Source organism: Eschrichtius robustus, chromosome 21 (assembly GCF_028021215.1).
Source record: "Eschrichtius robustus isolate mEscRob2 chromosome 21, mEscRob2.pri, whole genome shotgun sequence".
Classification (NCBI taxonomy): Eukaryota; Metazoa; Chordata; class Mammalia; order Artiodactyla; family Eschrichtiidae; genus Eschrichtius; species Eschrichtius robustus.
Window position 1 is genome coordinate 5,619,899 of NC_090844.1, and position 27,075 is coordinate 5,646,973.

At 39.9% G+C, this 27,075-nt stretch overlaps 1 protein-coding gene across 2 annotated transcripts in view; it reads left to right on the plus strand.

Annotated features, from left to right (window-relative positions):
- ASB5 (ankyrin repeat and SOCS box containing 5) overlaps window positions 1-27,075 on the plus strand; it is an 87,199-nt gene that overhangs the window by 28,121 nt on the left and 32,003 nt on the right. For both annotated transcript variants that reach the window (XM_068532388.1, XM_068532389.1), the window contains one exon: window positions 8,393-8,679. In XM_068532388.1, the coding sequence (XP_068388489.1) occupies window positions 8,393-8,679 (287 nt within the window). The remainder of the gene's footprint in view (window positions 1-8,392; window positions 8,680-27,075) is intronic.

Genomic DNA, 27,075 nt, shown 5'->3' on the forward strand with positions numbered 1-27,075 from the left:
TTTATTTAATTCATGGGCTGGTTTAGGGTTGCTGTAATACATAACAAAATATATTGCGCTGTTACCATTGCCTTATTACCGTTGCAATGATCACATCTTCAGATAAGGTTTTGCAGTTCCAGAACCTTGGTTTCTTTCTTTCTTTCTATTTATTTATTTATTTGTTTATTTATTTTTGGCTGCGTTGGGTCTTTGTTGCTGCGCACGGGCCCCCTCCAGTTGCAGCGAGCAGGGGCTACTCTTTGTTGCGGAGCGCAGGCTTCTCACTGTGGTGGCCTCTCCTGCTGCGGAGCACGGGCTCTAGGCACGCGGGCCTCAGTAGTTGTGGCGCGCGGGCTTCAGTAGTTGTGGCACACGGGCTCTAGAGCGCAGGCTCAGTAGTTGTGCTGCACGGGCATAGTTGCTCCGCAGCTTGTGGGATCTTCCCGGACCAGGGCTCGAACCCGAGCCCTGCAATGTCCCCTGCATTGGTAGGCGGATTCTTAACCACTGTACCACCAGGGAAGCCCCAGAACCTTAGTTTCTTAAACGAGGAACCATGGGTTCTAATGTGAGATCAGGTTTATTTCTAAGACCTGGAGTGCCTGCTCTCTTCCCTGTATCCAAGACTGTTGAGCATCTTTGTCCTGGGCCTGGGAAAATGAATAAAATATTCCAAAATATTTGTGATGAACAAATTTCTTAGGAAGTTATAGCTATCCTTCATATCTTGAAGCAAAATATATCATTTAAGAAGATGTATATATATACACATACAAAGGAATATTACTCAGCCATAAAAAAGAAGGAAATAATGCCATTTACAGCTACATGTATGGACCTAGAGATTATCATACTAAATGAAGTAAGTCAGAAAGAGAAAGACAAACACCATATGATATCACTTATACGTGGAATCTAAAATATGACACAAATGAACTTATTTGTGCAACAAAAACAGACTGACAGTTATAGAGAACAGACTTGTGTTTGCCAAGGGGGAGGGGGCGTGGGGGAGGGATGGATGGGGAGTTTGGGGCTAGCAGATGCAAACTAGTATCTATAGACTGGATAAGGAACAAGGTCCTATTGTACAGCACAGGGAACTATATTCAATATCCTGTAATGAACCATAATGGAAAAGAGTATATATATCTCTGAATCGCTTTGCTGTACACCAGAAAGTAACACAACACTGTAAATCAACTATACTTCAATAAAAAAATTAAATATATCACTTATTTTATATGGAACATTGGTTATGAATCCCAGTTCCGGAAATGGGCCTATTTTCTAACACCAGAGGGAGTTCGATAGATTTCTTTCATGTGAGTACATATCTGTAGTTGGCAGAGAGTAAAGTACTGTTGAAATTTGGACACTTAATTAGACAAACACACAGCAAAATTGTAGTGTTTATTATGCAATGGATTCTAATTTAAATAATTTAAATAACAAAATAATAGGAATCATTATAATAAAGCTAATAGTTGCTGAGCTTCTATCATGCACCATGAATGCTATGCATTACTGCATTTAAACCTGACAACATGTGAGGTAGATTCTTTCATAATGACGCTTATAATTGGAGATTAAAAAAATAGATTTAAAAGGAGAGCACACAGGCAGTACACGTGCTGTCAAAGACACTGAAATCTTAGCATCCTAGACAGGGGCACTTGTAGATCCCAGTTTTCTTAGCCAGTTGGCAACATCCCAGGGCAGTTGACATGTTTTACCTCTTTGAAGAAATGATAACTATTAATTGTAAAAGTATACCTATAAAAAGGCAGATGAGATCGCCACGCTGTACTTGAAAGATCATTGTAACATCATTTCACTGCTCAGACGGCCTCACGCTTTGGATCTTCAAAACGATGCCATAGTGAAAGTTTTCCCTTTAAATCGTCTTGAAAATAAGTGGTTTGTTAAAATGAGAAGGTTACAACAAATTCTTAATCACCAACGATTTGGGTGGGGCCTTTCAGCTTCAGCCCAACGATATACTTGAGTATTCAGTTAAATACTATTTATAACCCAAATATGGCACAAACGTGCACTGTAACTCAGGCCAAGATAGAGGGGGAAGACAGTGAGTACCCTAGACAATACGAATGTTTCAGCTCTAACCTGTGAATGATAACATGAGAAGAGCTGCAGTGACAGAAGCTCAGGCATGAGTCCCAGCACTTCCACTTGAAGAGGTAGAATCTCAGCAGATTGCTTGGTCATTAAGTCTCTGCTTCCTCACCTTGTACAGAAGGGATGAATGATGCCTACGGTGTATTTTCTTTATAAGGACTCAGGAAAATATAAATATATCAGGACTTTTCCTGTAAATGTGAGAGAAATCCCAATCCACATGGGTTTAATTAACAACTAAAAGGAATGTATTATTTCATTTTACTGTCAAATCTGTATTACCATCAGATCCGGCTACTTCAGGTGCAGCTAGATCCAGGTATTCAGATGAAGGTGCCATGACACTACCTCCCCAGATCCTGACTATGCTTTCCTTCACATTGGCTTCCTTCCTAGGCAGGCTGTTCCCTTACTGACGAGGAGAGCTCTAGCATCTTTAGGGTTAGATCTTGCTGTCTTAACTTTCCCTGCTGAATAAGAGCATCTTTCCCAAAACTCTTAACAGCAGTTCCAGAAATATCTTCATTGGCCTAATTTGGTCAACTGTCCTTTTCTGGAGCCAGGAGGTCAGGAACATGGACTGAGGTTGGGTGAGATATGATCCTCTAAACAAAAGATGGGTTTGCAAAAAACAAACAAACAAAAAACTCCATTATAACAGATGAAATATCTAGAACAATGAGTGCATGGCATGTAGTAGGTGTTAATAAGTATATATTAATTTAAAATTAGAATCTATTTTTTAAACCCTCAAATATGTAGAGCTACCAGCTCTCAGCCAAGTTTTTCTGGACCCCATATATGACTAGAATCTTTTTAACCTAAAGGAACCTCTACTCAGGGCTGACCACATAGGTCCATTTAACGTGACTCAATTTTTAGGATAGAGGCTGTTCTGAGTTTTGGAGAAAGCCTGCGATTTTTCCCCAAAGAGCCTGGATGAAATCTAAGTAAATCACAACTTTGCAGATAGTATTTTATTCTTCTTATGGATTCTTCTAATGCTAGCAGGAATTACTCTTTTGTTCCATTATACTGGAAGTATGGCTAGAGCCAGAAGCAAGAATTTACCCCCCAAAAGTACAATCAAACAGAATAGAACACCTCTCATCCCAACTTTCCCCAACTAACAACATAAATAATTAATATGATGATTATAATCTTTATGAGCGTTTATCCTTCATCAATAATTAGAGATATCTAATAGGAACCCGAGGCATCAGTATCTATAGTTCTGCTGTGAGTACGTTGCTTTTTTAGGACAGAGGCATTACATCACAGTGCCTAAGTCCATGCCAGGAGTTTTACAACGTGCTTTGTGAAGTATCTATTTCCATGATTACAGCTTTTGGGTACGTGTAGATAAACTAATTAAACAGAATCTACAGAACCTACAGAATGGAGATAAGGCTAAATTCAGTTATTAATTCCCTTTAAGGATTTCAACTTCAAGTGTAAACATTTCTGTTTTTCTTCAAATTCCTATGTATACAAACATGTAAAGCTCTAGTGTATTCTAACCATCTAAGACCTTTATTTGCCTTTATTTTTTTTCTCATGAGATTTCATAAAATTAAAAAACAAGGGCTGTGTTTTTATTGGCGTCTTAAGCACAGCAGTGAGCTATTATCCCACCAATAGCAACTTGCATAATTTTTTCTCTTTCATTTTATCAGCCCAGCCACCATTGAACTTCAGATTTATGAGCAAATGACTTTTCTCAGTTTGTATTCACTGTGCACAAATCCTCCTCAAAATCCCTGTTCCGCAGCTGGGAAGATGACTGCCGTTGTACTGAACATTAGCAACTTTGCTATTTGAAATGTATCCCTGTAATTTCATTTTTTTGGAAATTAGCAATAAAAAGTCAATTAGAGCCTTTAGATTTCTACCAGAGAATATGGGATCACATTTTTTTTTAAAGGAAATGGTTATTTCAATGGGCTCACTCTGTTTCCTCTACATAAAAATCTTTATGCTAAGATTTATCAACTGGAAAGCACTAGAAACAGGCAATTTTTATTATGTCCCCTTGACATTTTTAGTATAACAGCTTGGGTCAAAACTGCAGTTAAGTCAAAACAATTTAGCGCCATAATCTCTGGAAATGAAATTCTCTCTTCTTTGAGAATTTGAAGACTCATCGGGCCACATTTGAAAGTCATTATGATATTCAGCATCTGAATGACATGAAATTAAGTCTCTGAAGCACGCGCGCGCACACACACCCACACACACACACACACACACACACACAATGCCAATTCACATAGTACCTGGGATGCTAAAGGAAGCTGAGCAAGAACCTTGAAAGGGGAAAGATTAGGGGACGCAGGGGGCGCCTTACAGAGGAACTGTCCTCTGACAACTGTACCGTGGGGAGGAGCAGAGACAATACCCAGAAAGGTGACAAAAGGAGGAACCCCAGGGGCCCTTTTTCTTTGGACGTTGCTCTGAGGATCACCCCTGATCACCGAAGTCCTAATTCCCACTCCGTTATCCTATTGAGATACTGAGTTGAAGGTCACCAGCAAACGCCTCCTGTCCTTTCCTTGATCCTCATTCTTTTTGTTTTTACTCAGTTATTTGACCCTCTTTTGAACATTCAGCGTTGTTTTCAATGAACTAACTCTCAACTGCCCTATTCTTTGGCCCTTGTATCGGCTTCCTCTCTGCTGTTTTAATGGGAGCTGCTCACCGACTCTTAACCTTGAATAATCGAGAAGTATTAGCCCAGTCACCAAACATTCCCCTTTTCCTTGGTTCCCAGGTGTCAAGCACACACAAGATTCCAGCTCATGTAATCATCAGAGCATGGATAGCTGCCCCACTCATTTAGGTGCTAATTTAGGTACCTGATTAAATGCAGTCTTAGACCAACCTCTCCACTGTGTGTAAGTGTCTGTGACTCTGTCTCACTCTGTATGTACAAATCGTACTTGCTCGTTCAGATGGTAAGTGCTTAAAAATAGAAAATATGGGCAGTAACTTGAGCACGTATTTTAGAGTCATAACTGTGTTCAAATACTCTTATAGGTCACTAACTCCCTGAATTCCACTTTCTTCATCTTTAAACTGTAAATGACAATAATACTCACCCCTCCAGGATAGACTAAGATAGTAAATGAGAAGATTTATGTAAAACATGTGGCTTATAGTGAACTCTCAATAAATGATTTCTGGGCTTCCCTGGTGGCGCAGTGGTTGAGAATCCACCTGCCAATGCAGGGGACACCGGTTGAGCCCTGGTCCGGGAAGATCCCACATGCCGCGGAGCAACGAAGCCCGTGCACTGCAACTACTGGGCCTGAGCTCTAGAGCCCGCGAGCCACAACTACTGAGCCCACGCGCCGCAACTACTGAAGCCGGCACGCCTAGAGCCCGTGCTCTGCAACAAGAGAAGCCACCGTAATGAGAAGCCTGCGCACGGCAACGAAGAGTAGCCCCTGCTCGCTGCAACTAGAGAAAGCCCGCGCGCAGCAACGAAGACCCAATGCAGCCAAAAATAAATAAATAAATTTATATAAAAAAATGATTTCTTCCTGTGTTTTTATCTCCTCTCCCATCGCCCATTCTAGTAACAAAACTGTTGAGCTCAACTTTGGTTTGATTGATTGATTGATCAAAACTAACAAGATCAGTTGGGATATACTGGCCAATCACCACATCACTCTACCACATCCTCTCAACATGGTAAATGATAAAAGTATTCATCTCAATAAATCCCTTAAATTACTAATCAATATTTTATTTTTTAAGAATACACAAATGCCAGGAAAATAGGTGCACAGTATTTTTCATGTGTCTTTTAAATAATAATAAAATAACTTATGATGTTGCCTGGAAGGGTCTATAATGTGAAAAATACAGCATCTAGTTTATATTTGATGAGTTCACTTACTATGAGTTATTTTATTTAGCCTTAATTTTTATTTAGTGACACTAGAACTAGAGATGGTAAAAGTTGCCAAGGGAGAGTTTATGCTAACGAAAGAAATAGAGGTGGGAAATCAAGGAGCTCATTAAAATAAAGCGTGACATCTTGACATAAAATCCTAACTATTGGAGAGCAGTATTTTCCTACTAGTAAAGCTATAAGGAGTTAAACTTACTGCTCCAATGATAGCAGCCTTATTGAAATAAAAGTGTTCCTCAACCCAAAAGAATCCAGTCCCCTGGTGAGCTGATGTGGAGGTAATTATTTATAATAGCGCTTCCCGGTAGAGAGGAAGGAGTGAAACCTTAGAAGACACTGAGGCATGACTTAGGTGGGTTTTATTTCTGATTCTAAAGCACTGAACTGGATGTGGGTGCAGTGACTCAGAGTATTGTGATGGTCCAGCTGTCCACGGGGCATGCCTCTCTGGTGCGTACTCACGCATCGCCACGCCAGGGGAAAGACTAACTGGAGGGTCATCTCCTCCCGTCACTTAACTAACGCAATCTCACATTTAGTTACTTCGTCTTCTATAGTCTGCAGTGCACTTTCATCGATTCCCAAAGCACATGTAAAATGGCACACTGGGGCCAGTGAATAACCGCTTAGTCTAGTTCTCTGCCTGTGAGAACAAGACCAAGGGGCATTTCCAGAAAGAGGGCAGTGACTGCTTTCTAATATTTTATTTTATCTAATTTATTTTTCTGGGAACCACGCAGTCACTGGGGAAAGAAGAAGCCTGCTTTATCTGACACATTTATTTCACAGCAGTACCTCCTTTGTCTTAGGGATGTTTCATATAAATCAGTGCAAGATACACGGCATGAAAAGCATGCAACACTGACCACTATGACCAATCACTGATATGCTCCTTTATTCCCAGAAAAGCCACTTCTGTTTTCTTATGTTTTTGTTATTATTTGTGATTCTGGAACTTCTCGGAAGAATCGGGAAGCAATACAACAATTAACAGGCCCCGAGCCTGGTCATACAAATGTATAAACAAGCTCCCTGTATAATATGTCATTTTGTATCTTGGCGTATTCTTGTTGGCTTAAATGCCAAAATACTGTCACTCTACATTATTGTTCTTAAATAACTTACTCGATTTCTCTTCTAAAAATATAGCCTGTCTAAGGATGCCCTTATAAACAGTTGCATTTCATTTCTAAACTACATCAGATCGGGTTTAACAAAGATTATGGAGCTAAAAAATATATTGTTTTGGGGCTTCCCTGGTGGCGCAGTGGTTGAGAATCTGCCTGCTAATGCAGGGGACACGGGTTCGAGCCCTGGTCTGGGAAGATCCCACATGCCGCGGAGCAGCTGGGCCCGTGAGCCACAACTACTGAGCCTGCGCGTCTGGAGCCTGTGCCCCGCAACGGGAGGGGCCGCGACAGTGAGAGGCCCGCGCACCGCGATGAAGAGTGGCCCCCGCTTGCCGCAACTAGAGAAAGCCCTCGCACGAACCGAAGACCCAACACAGCCAAAAATAAATAAATAAATAAAGTAGCTATAAAATTAAAAAAAAAAAAATATTGTTTTGCTTGGTTTGGGAGAGTCAAGATGAAATACTTAACGTTTACTTGAAATTCTCTGGATATTATATGTCCTCCAGGAAGCCCTGCTGGACTCTTCGCTACCAGGATTAGGCCCTTCCTCTTTGTGCTACCCTGTCCTCACTTGTATTTATTTTATGGCTGTTTCCTCCTCTAGACTCTGAGATCCTTGTGGCAGGGATTGGTCTGCCAGCATCCAGCAAATTACCTGACATATAGTAGGTGCTTAAAGAAGTGTTCAGTGGATGAATAAACACTCTAAAGTTATGAGCCTGTAACTTTCCAGTCTATCCACTTACACATTTTTTTTTTCCCTGACAACGGTGAAAGCCACAATTTGGCGAATTTGATGAGTGATCATTAAATCATCAAGTCATGGACTATTTGATACTTTAGCTCATGGCCTACAAATATGACCATTTTCAAGGTTTGAATTGATGGGCTTAATTTTTCCTTGATATTATGAATACCAGTTACAAGAACACCAGGAACCCATTACGCAAAGTCTTCAGAGCGCTCGTGACAGTTAGATCTCCCCCAAAGGGAAACAATCTGTGTATAAATTTCAGTACCTGGATTTTGAAGTTCGGAGCAGGGAGGCGGGATGTCATTTTGCAGCCAGCACGGAAAGTCAGGAGTGTCGGGAACCGGCAAGTGTTGCCATGGCCCCCGCGGAATACTGTCAGACCAATAGGCGGGTGCGAAGCACTTTTACGGACAGTATAAATATTTTGAGCTGGAGGCATCGTTACCAGCTGATATTTTCCTTCCTCAGGACCAGCTGTTCAGGAGTATCCCGGACCGGAGCCAGGCACATTCGGGACTTGGATCTGACCAAGGGCGGCAGCAGCAGGGCTTGGGCAGCGATGTCGGTGGTAGAAGAAAGCCGGCCCTTCGCTCAGCAGCTCTCTAACGTCTACTTCACCATCCTCTCCCTGTTCTGTTTCAAGCTCTTTGTGAAAATCAGCCTCGCCATCCTCAGTCACTTCTACATAGTGAAAGGCAACCGCAAGGAGGCGGCCCGGATAGCGGCTGAATTTTACGGAGTAACCCAAGGACAAGGTATGTTTACGGCCTGCGCTCGTGTTTCACGTTGACTTTATCTTGCATGCACAATCCAAGAAAACATCCCATGTTTCCCTTAGGGACTGCTTCAAAGCGAATATTTTGCCAGCTCCTCACTGCGGAAAATATTTAACTCCCTTCATGGCCTCATAAAAAAGAAACTTACTTTTTCTGGGTTAATGAAATCAAGGTATCGTTGCAGAATAGCCTAACGGAAGCATAGTTTTAAATAGATATCAATATTTTCCTATTAATAAATATTTTCTAACTTTTAACATTTCATGTGCCAAGCCATGCTTTCACAGGCTTCAGTTACTGATTGCACTTCAACTGTCCTTTAATATACCTGAGATTTTATGATTTTTTAAAACCAAGCCTTTAGTTATATGGAAAAATAATTGTTATAAGAGAAGATTTGAAGGTTTTATTGGTTTCTCACAATTTTTATTTGACCAGGGTTAACCGCTTCATTATAAAGTAAAGCACAATGTGGTGAATATTAAGATTTATGGCATATGCTTTCCTGATGGAATTGTTGTTGGTTTTTCTCAATTTGTAAAAAATTGATTATATGAGGATAGGAACATGAATTAACAAATGTAACACATATGCAACCAAGTACATCCATCATGCTTCCTTCAAGAAATGGAAGTGTGAGACTACATGAGAAATGATCATTTTGACCCTCAACTTGAAAGGCTGTAAAACCATTTCCATTCTATTGGACTGATAGTCTGCATAATAAAAGCAATCCTTAGGATGGGCTTCAAGGTGACATTTTATTTTCTTATAGCCTTTTGATTAATTTCTGGTTTGAAAATCATCAGGCAAGTATGCACATTTTACAGCCCTACATACTTCTAAAGTAACTTTAATTTTCAGAATCAAAATACACTATCACATAATTAGAGAGTGTAATTTTTTTTTTTAAAAAAGAATGCTTAGAGTAGAAAGCTTGCCTTCTTAAAATCTGTTTTTCTACATTTTTCAATTTGTGGAATAACTTATTTTAAAATCTAGGCGACTCTGTAGATACATGGAAAGTTGAATAAAGGTAGAAGATCTTTTTTGGTGTATGAGGTAGATAAGGAGTACATTTTTTCCTGAGGAAGATTGTTCTTATGCAAAGTGAGGAATTTATGTGCTCATTCAAAGTGAGGGAAATCTAAATGCCAGGATGAAACTCTCACAAGGAAGATGGGATCTAGAGAAATAGACAATATTTAATCCTTCCCCACCAGCTCTGCTTCAGACCAGCTATAACTATTTAAATGTGGCATACACCATGTTGGTAAATGGAATATTTTGTTTAAAAACCAGCAAACATAGGAGACTAGATTTTAAAACAAAATCCATATTTTAATTTTATTTTTTTAAACCCGTATTTTTAGATATAAGACTAAATAGGCTATGCGATCATAAGGTGAGAAAGTTTACTGTCACGGGCAGCCCATAGCTCATTACCTTATATTCAAATCTCATCTACGTATTATGAGAATTGCCGTGCACAAAAACTGAAGTATTGGCTAAAAATCGACCATTTTTGGTGGATTGACAAGGGTTTTAGAGGAAACTTTGGAATCTCCTTTTGTACTTATTTACAAATATAAAGAAACACTTGTCCCCTCTTTAGCCTGATCTCAGTGTGCTCATGCTGGGAGGTCATGGGAATATGTGAAATGGCTTCCATGTTCCCGCCTACTTTTATGAGTCTGTGTTAAGATATATTAGAGCTCTAGGATTATATCCCAAAAAGGAGAGAAAGAAATCCACACTCACTAATAGAAAATACTTTTCCTGGGAATAAAAATGGGGAACATAGAGTTTTCAAATGTTTGTTTTCTGTTATTTTTAATTTTGTATCTGTTTAACAAAATTCTCCCTTCCTATAGCTTGCATTAATCTATATACTAAACAATACAATATATTATTATAATTTTTATTCAGTGTAAGCATAATTAGTCTCCAATTTTATTTTAATATTAGGAAGACAGTCAGGAAGCTTACAAGCTCTTTCTTGGTCTACCTCTAAGAATTAATTCTTCCTTGCCTAGGAAATCATTACTTTCTCTATTTTAACATAGCTTTTTCTTGTATTTACTACTACTAAACTTATTTTTATTTTGTTTATGATTTTATGATTAATCAGGCTTAATTATCTTTGTTTAATCTAGCAATTTCCTCCTTCCTAGCAGAGATTATCACCTTCATTCCATTCTGAATTAGGTTTCTCATTCCTACTTTCAAGAATTATCACCTTCATTCCATTCTGAATTAGGTTTCTCATTCCTACTTTCAAGACTTAGCCAGATCGTTCCCCAACATTTCTGATGTGGAGTTGCCAAAATCCATGAAATATGAGATGATGTGTGCATTTTCCTGTCTTTCATAATCATGGAAGACCCTGTTGACAACATTCTGGATGTCCTTCCCATGAGCTGTAGTGCTTTGGTATGAAATAAAAGAAACTCTGTCTTCCCAGATAAGGTTGCAAATCAGCTCATTGTATTAGACAAATATGGGATGAGCTTTCTTAATGCACTTTCCAATCAGGCTTGAGACCAAGGTATGATTACACAACAAGAATACGGAAAAGCAACATGGTAACTAAAATCGCTTAAGATTGTTTCCTTCTTGATCCCTTTGCTATGCCTATAAACCTTAGAAATCTGCCTTTTCATCCTTTCATTAACTCTGCCATCGTATTGAAGGGACCCGTTAGGATTTTCTGTGTAACTATCTCCCTGTTTGGTTCTTGCTGTTAAGTGTCCTGGTGATAGTCTCCACATATCAGAGGTCTAGTCTGTTTTTAAAGCTAGCACTTTACTTGGAGACTGAGTGAGACTAACAGGCGTTGAACGGCGTCTCCAGCTGTAACATCAGACAGTACAGAGAGCAGGGGGAGATGCAGGGGCGAACACTGATTTTCTGATATCACTCCAAGGGCTTGGAAGAAGCCATGTGCCACTAATAACCCACGGACACTTGGAGAGACAGCTCCCCTCCTCTGCTAAGGGTCATACCTTTCAAGTTCTATCTTAGGCTCTGAGGAGAGTTCAGTAGTTTTACCTACACGTGGACAAGGTCAGTTCTAAGTACCTGTTTATTGAGCACCCCTGGTATGGAGGCATTGAAGAAACAGGATATAAAAAAGGCAAAATGTATTGTTCCCAACTGTAAGTAGGTTATTCTAGTTGAGGAGATGGTATATCTACATGTAATACTTAACTTTCCAGATACACTAAATACCAAATGAGCCTAAAGACTGGAAAGGTCAATTTCAGATTTGGACCTTCAGAGACATTTTTATGGAGGAGGAAGATCTTGAGTTGACCCCAGGAACCCAGGAACGAGCAGAGGCAGGAGTTGGAGTGCACATAGGATATTAAGAGACAGTAGATCTGACTGGAGTCGAAGTTTCATGCAGTAGAAAAATGATACTAAATTGGGCACAGATATGAAAGAATTTGAACAGCAGGCCAAGCAATTCAAACTCAACTTTGAAGGCAGTAGGAGTCACTGAGAGTGTTTGGTATGAGTGAAGGTAGGAAAATGGGAAGAGACACGTACAAAACGCTAATTTAAGGTTGATTTATATAGTAGTGATCTTTGGAGTTGGGCAGTGGGACAGGTTTGAAGGAGGTAGACCAGTTAGGCCCCTGCCCCTCTTAAAGAGATGAGGACCTGGACTTGTTTGGTGGTGGTGGTGTGGATAGAAAAGAAAGGATGACAACAAAAAATAAATAAAAAGAAGAAAAGGAAAAAGAATGAATCTGATGATACCTTAAATAGCATTGGCAGAGAGAGTCAATGTTACCTTAGGGTCTCCCAGAATTAGTTATAACAAAGGAAAAGCCTGTCATTCAGAAAGATTAATTACCCACCCAGGCGAGCCTGCAGTTCCCAGCCTGTGCCACCCCAGAGAGCTGGGTCTTCAGCAGCTTGGTGAGTCTGGTGGGTCACCTATCTCTAGTGTGAAATGTCAGTGTGAATCAGGAAGTCGTAGAACTAGAATCTGAATTCCAGCCTTGCCTTTGATTTGTTTACTGTTTATTCCCGTTGTTCCACTTTTTTATCACCAGGCAACATTCTGGTTATGACTTGGCTCTCCATCTGCGTCTGTCCACAGAAAGAGAATGTGCTGGCTTGCCCCAGGAGTGTTTTAGTTCATCTGACATTCATGGTTCTCGCTGTAAATTACTATGTTTGCATCTTGACATCACTCTTTAGTGCTCTGTGCTCTTTGAGTTGTAAGTCCACCTCTGAGATGTGACTTTGCTCCAGCTTTGCTGACAGATCAGGTTTCCAAGCCTGCAAGGCCATGGGCCAAATGTTAGAGGGTGGAAAATTCATCGAGGTAATGTCTCTGTGAGGCTTCTTGAGAAACAATCTAGTGACACCCAGCCTCTTTGGGCGCTCCTTTCAGGGTTGAGGCTTTATATAGACTACAGAATGTATGTAGAACCATCTGGTAGACTATTTGTGCTTGTGATTTCATAAATTTGATTTCAGGGTTGCCATTAAGCATGCTTTTGTTTGTTTGTTTGTTTTTTAGTGAATCTGTTGTTGACAGTTGGAAATAGGATATGGGGTAAACGTGCACCACTAGTCAAATGGCAAAAGGACTTGTCATTCCAGAGAAGAGTGTAGCCCGGGTAGGAAAAGCAGCTAGAATTTTGTATGATGTAATATTCTTTCTCCATCAGTAAAGTCCATCCCAGGTTTAAAAACAGCTTTAAGAATTTAACTTTACAGCAGATGCCAGCAAGTGCAGCAGTCATATCCATTATACCTGTTCCCAAGGAACAACTTGTTTCATATGATTTTTGGTGCTACCATGTTGATTGTCTATGAGGTTAGTTATGTTGGGAACATTTCTCAGAATCTCAGCAATGAAAAATTTCAAGCCAACCTGTAGAATGACTTCTTTCATGCTGTTCATTGTATAAAGGTATAAAAATACCTTGAAGATGTGAGGGTTTGGGGACACATTTTCTATACTTAGGTGGAAGAACACCACTAAGAATAACTGGAATCAACGGAACTGCTCTTCTATCACAGCAGACATGACATTATAATCAAAAGTGCTACCAAAAAAAAAATTTAAGAGACTTTAATTTTGCCCACGTTCCGCTATTTTTTGGAAATGCCAGAGCACTTTTTTTGGAAGGAACCATTATAATACTGTGAAGTAGAACAGGAATCTGGGAACAAACTTTCCAAGTTTACAAAAGACTTTGTCATAGTTTAATGTATTAATATTGTTCCTCTTCCTCTATATTTGGAGAAATGCATGGAGTTTTGGAATTAAAGAACTCGGCATAGCTCATGATAGCTTAGGAGGGATCAGTTTTCCTAGGGATATTCTTCCCATACCTTTTACTTGTGTGTCTTCTATGTCAAAGGCCTGTGCTAGGCATGAAGGATAAAATATACAAACAAACCACAGTCCCTCTCCTGAAGGTGTGTATAGTCTAGTGGGAGAGGCAGAGAGAGATAATCAAGTAATTTAAAGCATGGTGAGTGCTATTTTACCAAGTTGAAGAGGCGCTCGGGGAGCACAGAAGAGCAAGTATGGAGATAAGAAGAGCTTTGCCTGGGGTTCACCAGTTAAATAAAAGCTGTGCTAAGCCCATGCATCTTCTCTCCCACAATCGTGCATGTGTCCTTATTCATAATGCTTGAAAGCTCCCCCGTTCCCCATTGTTACTCTCTGTTCTTTTCATCTCTCAACCTACTATTATTATTATTTCTAAGAATTTGTTTCTTTAGGAAAGAGCAAGTGTGCTCATTGCTTATCCACTAAGCCTTTTGAAGAATGACAAGTATTTTGGTGAACAATTTCAAAATGAAGTTTATATATAGGTGACATTGTTATAGTCAACTCTAAAATTTTTATATAATGAGGACAGTTAAAGGATGAAAACTAGGTCTCAACCCTCTGCTTTCCAATTTACTATCTTTTTCAGAAGGTGGTAAATTATTAAAAGAAGATGCTTTTCTTATTAATTGACATAACTGATACAATTTGAATTTAATTCAGTTCAATAAATACTTGGATACCTACTCTGTTCCTGGCACAATATTATGTGCTACATGTACATGGACGGATATGTATATGTGTATATATGTGGGTGTACATGCAAATAGTTACCACATATAGTATATGAGTTGCTTTTTGAGTAACAGGAGACTTGGGTCAGTGGAGCCAAACTTTGCACGTATAAAACAAGCAAACAGCAAGCAAGTAGAAATTCATAAGGTGCTAAATTGAACACAGTTAAGTTCTGCAATGAATGTTCTTTAAGAAGGTCCGTTGGGAGTATCAGGCCCTTCCTGAGAGAAGGTGGAGCTCAAGATAAAACTTCAAAGGCAGAACAAATCTGGTTATGTACAAGTGTGGATGAAACCAAGCTGACTCTAAAGAAAAAGAGAACTTTTAGATGTGGAACTGAACAAGCATGGTTCATGGGGGCAAAAGTTAAAGGATAAATGTTAGGCGAGGAGACAGAGGCAGGTGGTTGGTGCCAAAGTGAAAAATAAATACACGTGTTCTCAAATCACACATCCAAAGTAAAGAGTTCTATTAAGAGTTTTCTAATGCCTTTACTGGATTCGGCCTACAAGAAAGCGTCACTAGGTAATGATGGAAATCAGTGCCACCATGAGTATTTTACAAAATCCTGGGTGTAATGAGTCAACATGTCATTACATGTGTTCCATGAACTACATCTCAAGAGAAGGTTGAATACCTCCTGGGCGCTGAGTCGGCTGTGCACATCCTCAGGGTAGCTCCATGGCAGCTCCGTGGATTCCTGCTTCAATCTCAGCACATTAAGCTCATTTTCTAACCTGGGGAAGAGAGAGGAAAGTTTATCCCCAGTGACACATGGACCATGTCAATGAAAGCAGGGGGGTTATTTGGAACGCCTCTTCCTCCGAAATCACCCTCCAATAGATTTTTTTAAAAAAAGAAAGTGTTTGGTTACAGGCTATGTAGAACTTTTGGCATTTCTTCTTTACCAGCTGCATAAAGAACAAATCATTCATTCTTTCCAGCCCTCTCACAGCAACGCTACAAAGCAGACCACTGGCTTTTGAGACTGGAAGTGCCCCAAGAATATCAGCTCAGGGAAGGAGAGGCTTACAGAGTCTCATAAATTGTTAAATTGTTAGCACTTCCAGGTGGCCTGTAATTAAACCAGTCCATTCTGTGAAATTTAGGTTGAAGAGGACATATATTAGAAGGGTCTCTTCTTTCAATCCTGTAATTCTTCATTGGCTACTGTGGGATGGGATTTTAAAAATCTGTCCACTAAGTAGATTTAGGAGTTTTCTAGAAGAGCCTCAGGGACTGAGAGACTAGGGCGGTGCTAGGGGACAAGTTCCCATGGGCCCCCTCTCCCTTCCTGAACAGAACAATTCTACTTTCATGAATCTTCGGACGCTGGACTTCAAGAGGCATTTTTCCTTAAAGAAAAGAAGAAAATAGTGTTAAAAACTAAACTGTCCCAGTTTATTTAAAATATTATGTGAGTTACATGCATCTTTACAGACCCTAACCACCCTGTAAAATGAGTCATAACTGAATATCCATTACACATTCTTTCCTAGGGATTAGAACAACAGCAAACATTTGGGGCCCATCAGGAATGGGCATAACTATGTCAAATGGCACGAAGGCAATCTCTCTCCATGACAGCAGCTAAAATTTCCATGCCACCATTACTTACTGAGCAAAATAGAAGCATTCAGAAATACGTAAACTCTTTCCAAAAGGCTTATGGTCTTAAACTATGGGCAGAGTACAAACAAACTGAAATTCAATATGGTAATGCCATTGATGTTCTTAAATAGAAACACCAGGTCATCTCCGTCGTCAAGTGTGCAGCTTGATTTAAACGAAAACTGACAACGATGCAGTTAAAGTTAAGGCCTGTGCATTGAAAATCTCCTCGCCATCACAATGCCGCCACGTTCCTTGTTAGTCGACTGAGGCAGGTAGTCTGCTGCCAGAATGCTAAAGGATGCTGTTCTTCCTCTAAAGAGTTCTCAACACACTGTGAGAGCAGTTAAATAATGAGCATGTAAGTCATGATGACGCTGTGAGTGAATTCCTCAGGAACAACCCAACACATCTTTGATTAACCGCTGGAAGATTTTTTTTTAAATTTATTTATTTTATTTATTTATTTTGGCTGCGTTGGGTCTTCGTTGCTGCGTGAGGGCTTTCTCTAATTGCGGCAAGCGGGGGCTACTCTTCATTGCAGCGCGCGGGCTTCTCATTGCGGTGGCTTCTCTTGCTGCAGAGCACGGGCTCTAGGTGCGTGGGCTTCAGTAGTTGCAGCATGTGGGCTCAGTAGTTGTGGCTCACGGGCTTAGTTGCTCCGCGGCATGTGGGATCTTCCCGGACCAGGGATCAAACCCGTGTTCCCTGCGCTGGCAGGCGGATTCTCAACCACTGCGCCACCAGGGAAGCCCCCGCTGGATGATGGAGGAGCCACTTCTCTTTTCCAAACTCGACCTCCTTCACTAGAGAAGTGATGATTCCCCTCATCCATCAAGAGAAAGTAGTAATTTATAGAATGAAATGCTGCACCAAAGGAATTTCTGAATTTCAGAAAGCTTGGTGTCTTATTTCCCTCTTGAGCCATGATCCAGGATGGGGAATTAGGACAAGGAAAAGAGCCAGTTCCTTTAGAGTTCAAATACATAAAATCACAGATCTGTTGAATCTGGGAAGGGAATGAATGCTTCTTCATAGTGACTCTCCAAGAACTAAAAGAAAAGGAGCTAAATGAAAATTTGAGCATTTATCTCTCTGTCTTTTCCCTGTAGTTATGATGAAATTGCTCATCCAGTAAAATCTAGTAGAGGAGTGAAGTTTTAGGGCTACTTACCATTTTTCAAAGAAATCAACAAAATAAGACTGGTTTGCGTTGCAGAGACTATCTCCTGTGTAGTGAATATTAAGTCCTAAAACGATGCTTGCGTATCTAATTGGTGTGACATTCCAGGAATGTGAAAGAAAGGGAAATCTGTTTAAGTAAGCTCAAATTTAGGGTCCATTGGAAGTAACGAAAATATTTTTTAAATGATTTTTGTTTATGAAAGTTAATTGTATTCAATGTTTGAGATTTTTGTAATCATCTAAAGTTTAATTTTTAAAAGCACACACGTGAGCAAAAACCTGATTCTATAGCATTATAATGAATAATTTGATTATTTTTAAAAAATAAGATTTTCGAAAGACAAAGTATTTAACTAGAAGGAGAAAAGAAGAAGTTTGTAATTATCTAAAGCTCACGAGGCAAACTTGATTCCTGCCAAAAACTTGGATACTGAATTGTAACAGGACTACAGGGGAAAACTGCTATTATTCTAGAGAAGGAAATTATAATTTACTAAGCGAAAAGTCACATGGTCCTTGAAATAACTGACAATGGCAAATAGGAAAAACAATGCCTTGGCTATTAAAGAAACTCAGCAAATATTTGTGGAATATTTGCATAAATCACATTGCTGGTAACAGCGATTTAGTCACACATAAGTTTTTCTATCATGACACTTTTGAGATGTGTGGTCTTAGGAAAGTTGTTTAAAGTCTGTAGCCTCAGTTTCTTCATCACTAAAATGGACATAATGATATTTATCTCAGAGCGTTACTGTAAATTTCATATGGCATATAGTGTATTACCTAAACCACATGCCACGGTGTCTGGCTCCATGATGGTTAATTATTTATATTGTACTTTAAAAAATTTTAAGAACAGTACAAAAGTTCCCACAATTTAGTAACACAGAGAAGCATCAATAAGAAAAGATGGTGAAATTATCATGTTATATTTGCTAAACAGTCGCCATAAGCAGGTAATCACACTAGGACAAGCAAGTGTTCTGTCCCAGCATCATGCTAGCTCTTCAGGTATATGATTTCAGAACTTACGTGGTTGGTTTTATTTATATGTCAATTTAAGAGTAACAAGCCGGAGCCCTGTGAAAGTTTAAGTAAGTTGTCAACTTTTTTCAGTTAGTAACTAAAAGCATAGAATTTCAAGCCAGATCCAACTGGCTCCTGAGATTTTTCTCTCAGCCACTTGGTTCTCCAACCACTGGTCTTTCACATGGTGTGAACGGCAGCCTCGGCAAAATCAAGCCTCAAGCTCCTCAGGTCTCTGTGCCACCCACGGGATTTGTCTACTGGCCCCTTCCGAACAGAATTTTAAGTATTTAATACGCAATATTTCCCCTAAATACAAGCAAAAAATGAGAAGTTGGTTCTGTGCCTTTAAGACTCAAGATATTCTTGTGATTCAGACATTTTTCTCTGACAGGCTTCACACAAAACAAGATTTTCTGAGCCATCACCTGGGATCGGAGCAAAGGGAGATAGCAGGCTTGGTTAGGATGTCGAGGACCTGGAGGGGTTGCTACGTGGGCGGGCCAGTTCACAGCAGGGGTTTTAAATGACTTGCAGACATTTTTTCTACCATCATATTACTCTGTCTAAGAAACTCCTCTTGCCAGAAATTCTTTGGACAGAAATGTTTTCCTGGGCAAACTGGTCAGGTACCTGGTTATGAGTGCACTGTAGAAAGCCTGGGGTTTTCTGGAAGGGCTTTATGATGAGTGTCATGGCGTGTGACAGTGACATAGAACAGCACGCTTCCGGCTGCTCTGTTATCGTGGCCACCACAGAAAGGGCTGAAGCTTCTTAACCTCCAGCATCGCAAAGCTCGGGATGTTAACTTCCTCCGCCAAACTGGCCTTCTCACCCTTTTATTTTTTCTCTTAATCCCGGGCAGCGTTTTGAAAAGGAAAGACAAAAACCAATACTGACAGCACTAAGAGTGAAGCACTGAGTCAGCCTGTTCAGGGATTTGGCTTTTTTCCTTTATTTTCTCTGCTTTTTTTCTGCCAGCTGGTCTCTCCAGGAAGCAAGCAAAACATAGTTTTTCAGTGGACATATCTACAGAAAAGTTTTTTTTTTTTTCTTATGAAGATAGAGGGAAAAAAAAACCTTTTTCTTAAAAAAAATAAGCAGACTGTATCTGGGAAGAGGATGCAGAATTATATCATAGAATCATTGAATAACCTCAAAGTCTATCAGTGTTTTAAATTATCTGGGAACCTAGGCACAGGTTTGCAAAATAGCCCTCCAAGAACTTTTAAGGAACCCTTGCTTCTTTATTGGGCCACTGCAAGGATTATCTGAAGGTGACTAAGCCTCTACTAAGAGAATAATAAATCACAAATAATGATTGTGTCTTCTTTCTTCAGTATGAGACCATTAAGCTGTATATAGTACCATGGGGGAACAGGAATATTAAGGCTGTTCGTTGGCAGGTCTCTGGGGCTAGCGTCCCTCCTGCAGTGTCCATGACCAAGGGTGAAGCTCAAGCGCAAGTCAGAAACCAGCTTTACTACTGAAAGCTTGGCAGGAATATGGTGATGGACAAGGAACTTTCTCAAATCAGAATGTCTTACGGTGACTTCACAAACTGGAGGGTAGCATTTCTGAGATCACAGCAGTAAGTGATGATTCCCCCAGATTTTCGGAAGGTAGCTCAGACTAGCATAGTCTTCGGTAGACTCTTAAGGAATAATGCTGCAGATATAATACTGGCCATTCGTTTTATGAGATGATGGAAATCCAGCTCCGTGTTGTAATATCAGAAATTGAAATATTCTATAAGATATGCTATTTTTCAAAATAGCCAAATCTTAGGAGCTTTTAAAGCTATGTTTACAACTTGCTAAAATACCAATCAAATGTATATACACCAGAATATGTGCACAGTTTTGCTTCATACGTTGTGTATAAAACAGCTTTTGGTAAATTACTGAATTTTTATATGATCGTGTAAACTTGTTACTTAAAGGAGTTCATTTGGAAATAATCAATTCATTTTGTAAATATACATTTTCATATACTACATTTTCTTAAATTGAGGTACCTCTGTGTTGCTTTTCTGGTAAATATTCTGTGGTTAATAATTGTAGAAGGAGGAGAAAATGAGAAATGGAAAAAAGTAAACATCCTCTTTACCATAAAGTGAACCCTTAGTTTCTCAAATTCTCGGCAATTGAACTTAATAGGGGTGGTCAGCAAGTGTCTTTCTATTTCTAGCTTTGACTCGACCTACCCCACACTTTCTAGTGATAATGTCATATTTTGATTGTAATCCACGAAGTCTTTCCACACACACGATCCCTTTTCATCTCATCACTGACCTCTACAAACTACTAGATGGTACTATGCTTCTTTTATAGAGATGGTAACAGAGGCTTAAATATATAGACTTGCTCAAGGTTATTGATCAAGTTAGAGGAAAGTCAGACGTGAGCCCTGGTCTTCTGGCGTTGCCTCTGACATCGCTCATCTTGACCATTTGCAGCATTTTGTTTGTTTCATTTATACTATGAAACAAGCAATGTTCTTTTTCCAGAGCTATCTCTGTGGCGGGTTGCAGTCTTTGTAATAATCCTTCCTAGACCCAGAATTACTTAATACTTTCTGTGCTGCTTTTTCCCCATCTGCGTGGTATCCCAAACAGATTCAACATTGACTGTCCCACCAAGTCAGATCATCACCAGCTTGTGTGTCTCGTGAAGACAGAGGTTCATTTCACTCTCAGAGCTTGGAAAGATGCCTAGCACATGGCGGGTACTAAGTAAATATCCAAGGAAAGAAGGGAGAAAGGAAGAAGGGGAAAAGGAAGGGAGAGAGTGAGGGGATTCAAATTTAAGGATGTGGATCTTATCACCACTTACCACGGGGCATTGCCAATTCTAATCTTGCCTCGGCCAGTGGTGTGGCCCCTGTACACGCTGAATAAATGTTAATGGAGGGACTCTCAGAGTTAATTCTCAAAGAACAAATGAAGACAGAAAGTCAATACTGCACAGAAATTAAATCTATAACGAATGCCCCAACTCCTTCTTCTTAATCAGACCTACTGTCCCTTTTCTCTGATTCCTTTCAACTTTATGCCTTGGCATTAGCCCTCCTCCCCAAATAAAACAGACCCTCAATGTACATTTTTTAACAGGAATAGTTAATGGCTGTGAATATCTTCAAGCATCTTCTTCATTTCATATTAACTCAAAGATCTCTTGCCTTGTGGTGAGGAATGCTACTTGCTTACCTTTTGATTTCTCATTTTAAGTGAGTGCATTTTTATTCTTAATATTTTAAACTTTCTGAGCCAAACTTCAACTATTATTAAACGTTTTCTCTCTGTTCATTTAAAATTGAATGCTCAACATGGTACTTCAAAGTGTGTGTCGTGAACTGAAAACACACCAAACACCAGATATCAGAACTATAACTGACAGGGCATCGCTCTTTTTCTGTCTCTACAGCAAACCAGGAAATTGTCAAGTCTTAGAAGGTGTTACAGAAGGGGTTTGGCTGATGTAAAACTTGTTCTCAATACCTGCTGAGAACAATTCCTCTGGACTTCAGTTCTTCATCCTTTAAGCCACTCTGTATGTTACTGCTGGACCCCAGATTCTTCCTCTCTTTCTTTATTTGGCTGCACCGGGTCTTAGTTGCGGCATGCGGGCTCTTAGTTGCGGCATGCGGGCTCTTAGCTGCAGCATGCGAGCCCTTAGTTGGGGCATGCGGGATCTAGTTCCCTGACCAGGGATCGAACCCAGGCCCCCTGCACTGGGAGCGTGGAGTCTTAACCACTGGACCGCCAGGGAAGTCCCTGGACCCCAAATTCTTTAGTACCTGTTTAAGTTAGCAGAGTGGTAGGAATAATAAGAATAAGTAAAATTTTTTAAAATCTTGCTTTTGCCTCTACACACAACGGGCTCCTCAGACACAGGCAGCCAGAGGATTACAATAGGAGGAATGTTTCAGTGTCAGGAGCTCTCTTCTCTGTGGTTAAGATACCAACAGGGAGAGAGACAGCCGTAGCCCCCCAGCGTGGGGTGGGCCTCCTATTGGGACATAGTTGGGTGAGGACAGACTGCCCGCAGGACGCTGGGCTGCTCTGCCCGAGTGTACGGGGCGTCGCCTTGCCAGGCAAATTTGGGGCTGAGGCCAGTACCCCTGGGACTCCTGACTTTCTATGCTTTCTGCTCTAAGACCTACTTCTGCAGACATGTTCACATGTCAGAAACACACGTCAGTGTGCCCCCTCTTCACTTTTCACGACAAATGTCAAGATTAAACAAACTAGCTGCTGCCAGCGCCTAAACCTACCCTGAGCATGTGGTTAGTGGTGATAAAACTATTTGTGGCTAAAACTGCAGGGAGGAGATGCATTACGTGTAAAATTGTTTGGCCATTAAGCCCTTGTCCGTGGCGCATATCAGATTTTCCTCCCCGCAGCTGTCATCCTCTGACTGGAGAACACGGGTTGCTAGTTTCATTCCTTGTATGGGTTTGTGGCCTTTTTAAAACTTCACGCTGGCATTTGGTAGAGCTAGAACAGTGTGGTAACTAAGTGGGTAAAGAGAAGGAAAGGACAAGAAAAGCGTCATTTATGAGAAGAGTAAACACTACCCCAGTTCTTGGTTACACACCAGGGGCTGTTCTAAATGTGTACAATTGTAAACTCATTTAATCCTGACAAAAGTCTGATGACATAGATGCCATTGGTTATTAGGTCTGTTTTCGCCTTCCTTATTTTATGTTCACTGGTTTCGATTTGTCTGCCTGGGGTTAAGGAGCAAATGTCACACGCTGGAAAAGCACATGCAGGAAGCAGTCTCCGTTCCAGTCTTGCTTTGCTGGTAATGCTCTGGGTTACTCTGAGGACACCCCCTACACCCTCTCAGCTTCAGTTTGTTTGTTTGTTTCTTTTTTTTTTTAATTTTTTTATTTATTATTTATTTATTATGTTTATTTTTGGCTGTGTCGGGTCTTCGTTTCTGTGTGAGGGCTTTCTCCAGTTGCGGCGAGTGGGGGCCACTCTTCATCGCGGTGCGCGGGCCTCTCACTATCGCGGCCTCTCTTGTTGCGGAGCAGAGGCTCCAGACGCTCAGGCTCAGTAGTTGTGGCTCACGGGCCCAGTTGCTCCGCGGAATGTGGGATCTTCCCAGAGCAGGGCTCGAACCCGTGTCCCCTGCATTGGCAGGCAGATTCTCAACCACTGCGCCACCAGGGAAGCCCTGTTTGTTTCTTTAACTTCAGTTTCTCTATCTGCAAAATGGAGGAGTTGGGCAAGATCGGTGGGTTTGGGACCTTTTATTTTTAAGCCATTGACTGTGTATGTGTGTGTCTGTGTGTGTGTGTGTGTGTGTGAATCTGGAAGCTCAAATTGTAAAGCTGCTGGAGTGGAAGCTGCACCTTTGGAAGAGAGAGCCCACGTTTTACAGATGCACTCGAGGTAGCTCTGTTGAACTCATAGGGCTCTTTGAAGCCATCTGTAAATCACAGAAGTTGATGGTATCTGAAGTCCACTCTTTGCTCTGAAACACATAGCATTTCTTTCACGTTATGTTAACTACTGGTGAATCCTTTTTGTACCAGAGAAGCTTTTAGCACTCAGAACCCAAGCTACTCTTTGTGAATTTATCACCCCCATGACGTCACCTGCCTTATTCCAGAGCACGTAGAATGTTCTCACCTGAGCTGCTCAGAACAACTGTTGTGAGTCACCGAATACGTGTAACTGCAGTGATTTGAGAGCAGTCCCTGCACTCTTGCAGACACGTTTTCGCTTTTTTACTTTGAGGATCACCCAGGGTCACTTGATGCATGCTGTTGGCAGTTTTGCCCTCCAGCCACGCTGGGCACTGTTCCATCCTCCCCACTGTGCACACTTTCGGTGCTAAGAGGAAGTCCCTGGGTCATCTTGGGCACTCTGTGTGTCCCGTGGAGGCGAACAGTACCCCCTCTGCACATCTGGGAGAAGGTCTGACGTCCCTCACTGCCCTCAGTCATAGAGCAGGTGTTCAGCAGATTTAGGCTGTCAGGGTGAGCAGGGAAGCCCCAAGAGTAAAGGACCTCAGGGTAAGAAGAGCCAAGTGCTTCCTCGTCTCTTACTGGAGTGTTATGTTTTCTGCTAACCTCATCCTCTATTTTAAAATCTTTTTGGCTGCCCTCTCTTTATTAATTAGCATCTTCTTAATCAAAAAATAAACTACATCGGGGAAAAAAATGAACAGAACTCATTTATAGAATTTAATAAAAGACTGTAAAGCAGAAACCTGTTTAACCATGACCCAAGTCAAGAAGTAGAGCATCCTTGGAACCCCAGAGGCCCTCCAGGTAAACCTTTATAACCACAACACCCTCCTGTCCCCAAAGAGAGGGCGACTAACTTTTATTGTAATCATCTTCTTGTCTTTCTTTCTGGTTTTCACTCCTCTGAGTACATCCCAAATTGATAAGGTTTCATTTGGTCTGTTTTTAAATTTTATATAAGTTGAATCATCCTCTAAACACTCTCTCATGACTTGCTTTTTTTCACTAAATGATATGATAGGAAGACTCATCTATGTGTATATGAAGTTCACTCATGTTCAGTGCTATGAGTTCCATTCCCAATTTAGAGTAATTATGAATGATATTGCTCTAAATGTCCAGTACAAATAAGTTGGTATAGCTCTAGGACTGGAATTGCCAGGTCAAGCAGCATGAATATCTTTCGTTTTTTTACCTAGTGTTACACTGTTTTCCAACATGGTTGTATCTGTAGTGAAACCAGCAGCATATAAGAATTTGTGGTGCTTCCCATTGTTGCTAATATTTGGTATTGCCAATATTCTTAATTTTTGCCGATCTAGCAAGCGTGTAGGGATAGCTTATGGTTTAATTTTCATTTCTCTAATAATGCCATTTTCATGTTTATTAGCCATCTGTACTTCCCTTCTGTCATGTGCCTGCCAAATATTTTGCCATCTGTTCAATTGCATAATCTGCTCCTTTTTCGTGGATTTTTAGAAGTTATTTTTATATTCTAACAATTAGATAGAAAATGAAAAAAAACTTGAAAGAGCTCCTTATAAATATCTTTTGTGGCTTGGCTTTTCACTTTTTGTGGTTTTTCTTTTGGTGAACAGAAGTTCTTAATTTAAAAATAGTCAAATTTATAAATCTTTTCCATTTTGGTTAAAATTTTGTGTGTAATTTATTTGTTACAACCCTGCTGTATTTCAAGATAATGAAAGTATTTTCCTGAATTCTCTTCTTAAAGCTTTCCTTTCCAGTTATCCACTTGGAATTGATTTTTGGAATGGTATGATTTACAGTTGCTGCAGACCCACTCTGAATAAGTATAGGGCCTATCATGCCCGTCTGTTTATGGGCTTTCTTACTGGTTACGTTTCCCCAGGCCTAAACCACATTATATTGGTTTCTACAGCTTTACACTATGTCTTGATACCTGGTAAAGCTATATCTATTTTAGAAGCAACTTCTGTGATTCCCAAAACACTTGTTGAGTTTATTGTTGGAATTCATTTAACCTATCAGTCATTGATTTGAGAGAGAATTCTCATTTCGGCAACACTTGACCTTCCAATGAATAAACATGATATGTTTTCGCATTTATATAGGTTTTCTTTAATGTCTCTCAGTATTGTTTTATTATTATCCCCTGAGAAGGTCTTACATATTTTTTTTTTAATTTATTCCTAGGTACTGAATTGTTTTATGCTGCTATAAATAGTATCTTGTTAGTTTTTTTCGTTTTCCACCTGTAGGTTGTAGGCATAGAAATACAATTAATTTTTGTATATTAATTTTATACCCAGAAACTTTGTTAAACTCTCTTATTAATTCTAATAAGAATCTGTAGGTTCTGTGGGGTGTTTTTAGGTAGAAAATCTTATTATTTGTGAATAATGCCAGGTTTCTTTCTTTCTAATTGCCATACTACCATTTTCTAATTTCTTCTTCTTCCTTCAGTCTATGGATTAAAACCTTCAGCACAAAAATTAATTGACTGTGATTCTGTTCTAGGTCTCCTTAAAGTTTGAGTCTGAAGAAAATTTAACACACAGATAATGGTAAAAAATAAATACAATATATAACTTTCAGAGAAGAGCAGGAAACAGAATTATAAAATGAATCAAATCAAAAGAACTAAAGAAAGAGAACAAAGATACAGAAAAGGTGGAGAAAATACAAAATACAAACTAATATAGGAAAAATAAATCTAAATCTATTAGTAATTTAAATAACTATAAATTGAGTTCTCTAAAGATAATTTTCAGATTGAATTTTTTAAATGGCCCTTCTAAAACGTAAGGATTCAGAAAAGTTGAAAATAAAAGGATCGTGAGAGATGTGCCTCAGGAAATAAAAGTGCTGTCACTATATTAATGTGAGATAAGTAAGATTTTTAGGCAAAAACAAAAAATTACTGGATGCCACTATATAATGATAAAAGGTTGAATCTCCTAAGAAGCTGTAACAAGTCTGTGTATTCA